The sequence below is a fragment of the Loa loa genome (genome assembly GCF_000183805.2).
Source record: "Loa loa unplaced genomic scaffold supercont3.1660, whole genome shotgun sequence".
Lineage (NCBI taxonomy): Eukaryota > Metazoa > Nematoda > Chromadorea > Rhabditida > Onchocercidae > Loa > Loa loa.
The window spans coordinates 1-1,792 of NW_018109839.1; the positions used below are offsets into that span (position 1 = coordinate 1).

The 1,792-nt window shown below is 29.5% G+C and overlaps 1 protein-coding gene across 1 annotated transcript; it reads left to right on the top strand.

Annotated features, from left to right (window-relative positions):
* Positions 1 to 220: 220 nt before the first annotated feature.
* Positions 221 to 1,743, top strand: LOAG_15223 (hypothetical protein; the record flags this gene model as incomplete). The annotated part of the gene is made up of 5 exons (XM_003150714.1): positions 221 to 318; positions 686 to 777; positions 1,209 to 1,285; positions 1,396 to 1,503; positions 1,669 to 1,743. Coding segments are annotated over 5 exons (450 nt in total), but the record flags the coding sequence as incomplete, so codon positions are not given.
* Positions 1,744 to 1,792: the final 49 nt, after the last annotated feature.

Genomic DNA, 1,792 nt, shown 5'->3' on the forward strand with positions numbered 1-1,792 from the left:
TTAAAGAAATCAACAAGGGTATATTTCATCGCCATTATGGTGATAAAATATAATAATTATTGATTTCTTTTTTATTTACTTTTTTATTACTAAAATCTTTCCAACTTTTTTTTGATCAAGTTTAACCATCTAAAAATTTTCAAAAAAATATAACGAAATAATTTTTCAGCGTACAATAATTTGTATTCCGAATCCATTGTATCATTGTTTCGGTTGTGTTATGGGTAGTTTGAGTGCATGTGTTCATTTGCAAACTTGCGTATTTCCAGCGCCATCCTTCGATGCTCTAGCTGCTATTCAAGCTATACATGAAGAAAAGTTAGTTTGAATCTGTTTTTAATATAAGTTTTTTTTTCCCCTTACATATATTAATTAAAAAGTCTATACAGTTGAAGTAACTCTTCAATTTCAATCTTTGCTGCATAAGATGACATTGTTTTTAATGAAGTTTGCAATGCTGCTCTCACATTAAATCAAATTTAATATTGCTAATCTGCTTTATATTATTATTTTCTAACTTAAATGAACACTTTCTCTTCACTAAAATAAATACGTTGTGGAATTCCATTCATTTATCAACTGTCTTCACCAATAAATATTACTAATCTTTAACTATTTCACTGTATTACAATGATTTCCTTTTAAAATCGATGATTTTCTTTATATTTTTATTTGCTGGTTGAAGATGTACGGCAATTTATGGTACTCCAACTATGTATATTGATATGCTGAATCATCCTCAATATAAACAATATGATTGCACATCGATAACATCAGGTAAGGATTTCTAATAGTAGATAAACGTTTCTACGAATCTACGAATCAAAAATTTCCTGTTTATGTAATCTTATGCTTAAAAATACTGGATTTTGTCATTATCAGAATATAGTGCAAAAGAACAAAACAAGCCTAAATATACAAAAATCTCATTTCGATGACTAAATCCATTCATTGATAAATGATCAAAATAAAAAAGCAATTCTGGGCACTGATAGGCTAAGTAGGCTAAGATTACAATTTTCCTGCAGAAGTTGTGTTATCACAAATGACAATAAGATAGCTAGTCTGAAAATATCAATGCATGCAGGCATCTTAAAATTTATTGTTGAAAATAAATTATTTAATGTTATTAAAATTTGGGCAATACTTATGTAACACTTGTGCGACACAATTATTTGAGTCTGCTATAAAATCATTTATTGTTTTAGGTTTTGTAGCCGGAGCGCCATGTCCCATAGCATTATGCCAAAGACTTGTGAACGAATTGGGTATGCGTGATTTGCAGGTAACGTACATTAAAATTTTTTGACAAAATTTTGGTTTTTTTTATTGAGACTCATCTAATAGTTTCCTTAATTTTTTTCTAGCATTTTTTTGAACTCTTTAAATTTTTAGGTATGTTACGGTACAACAGAAACTAGTCCAGTATCTTTCATGTCACTTAGAGAAGAACAACCGGAAGACCGTGTCAAGTCTGTTGGCTATATTATGGATCACCTTGAAGTACTAATGATTTCCTTCCTAATTTCTGTTTAAACTGTTAAACAGAAAAAAATAGTTTTTGAAATAGTTCATTTTGAAACTTTGAAATAGTTCATTTTATTTGTTACTGTTCATATTGTATTACCTCTGATCGTTATGATACGAAAAATTTGATATGTATTTCAGTCTGCTGTAGTCGATAGTGAAGGAATTATTCTACCGCGTGGCGAACGTGGTGAAGTACTCGTTCGTGGTTATTCCGTGATGAAATACTACTGGGATAATGAACTTCAGACTAAAGAAGAAATTA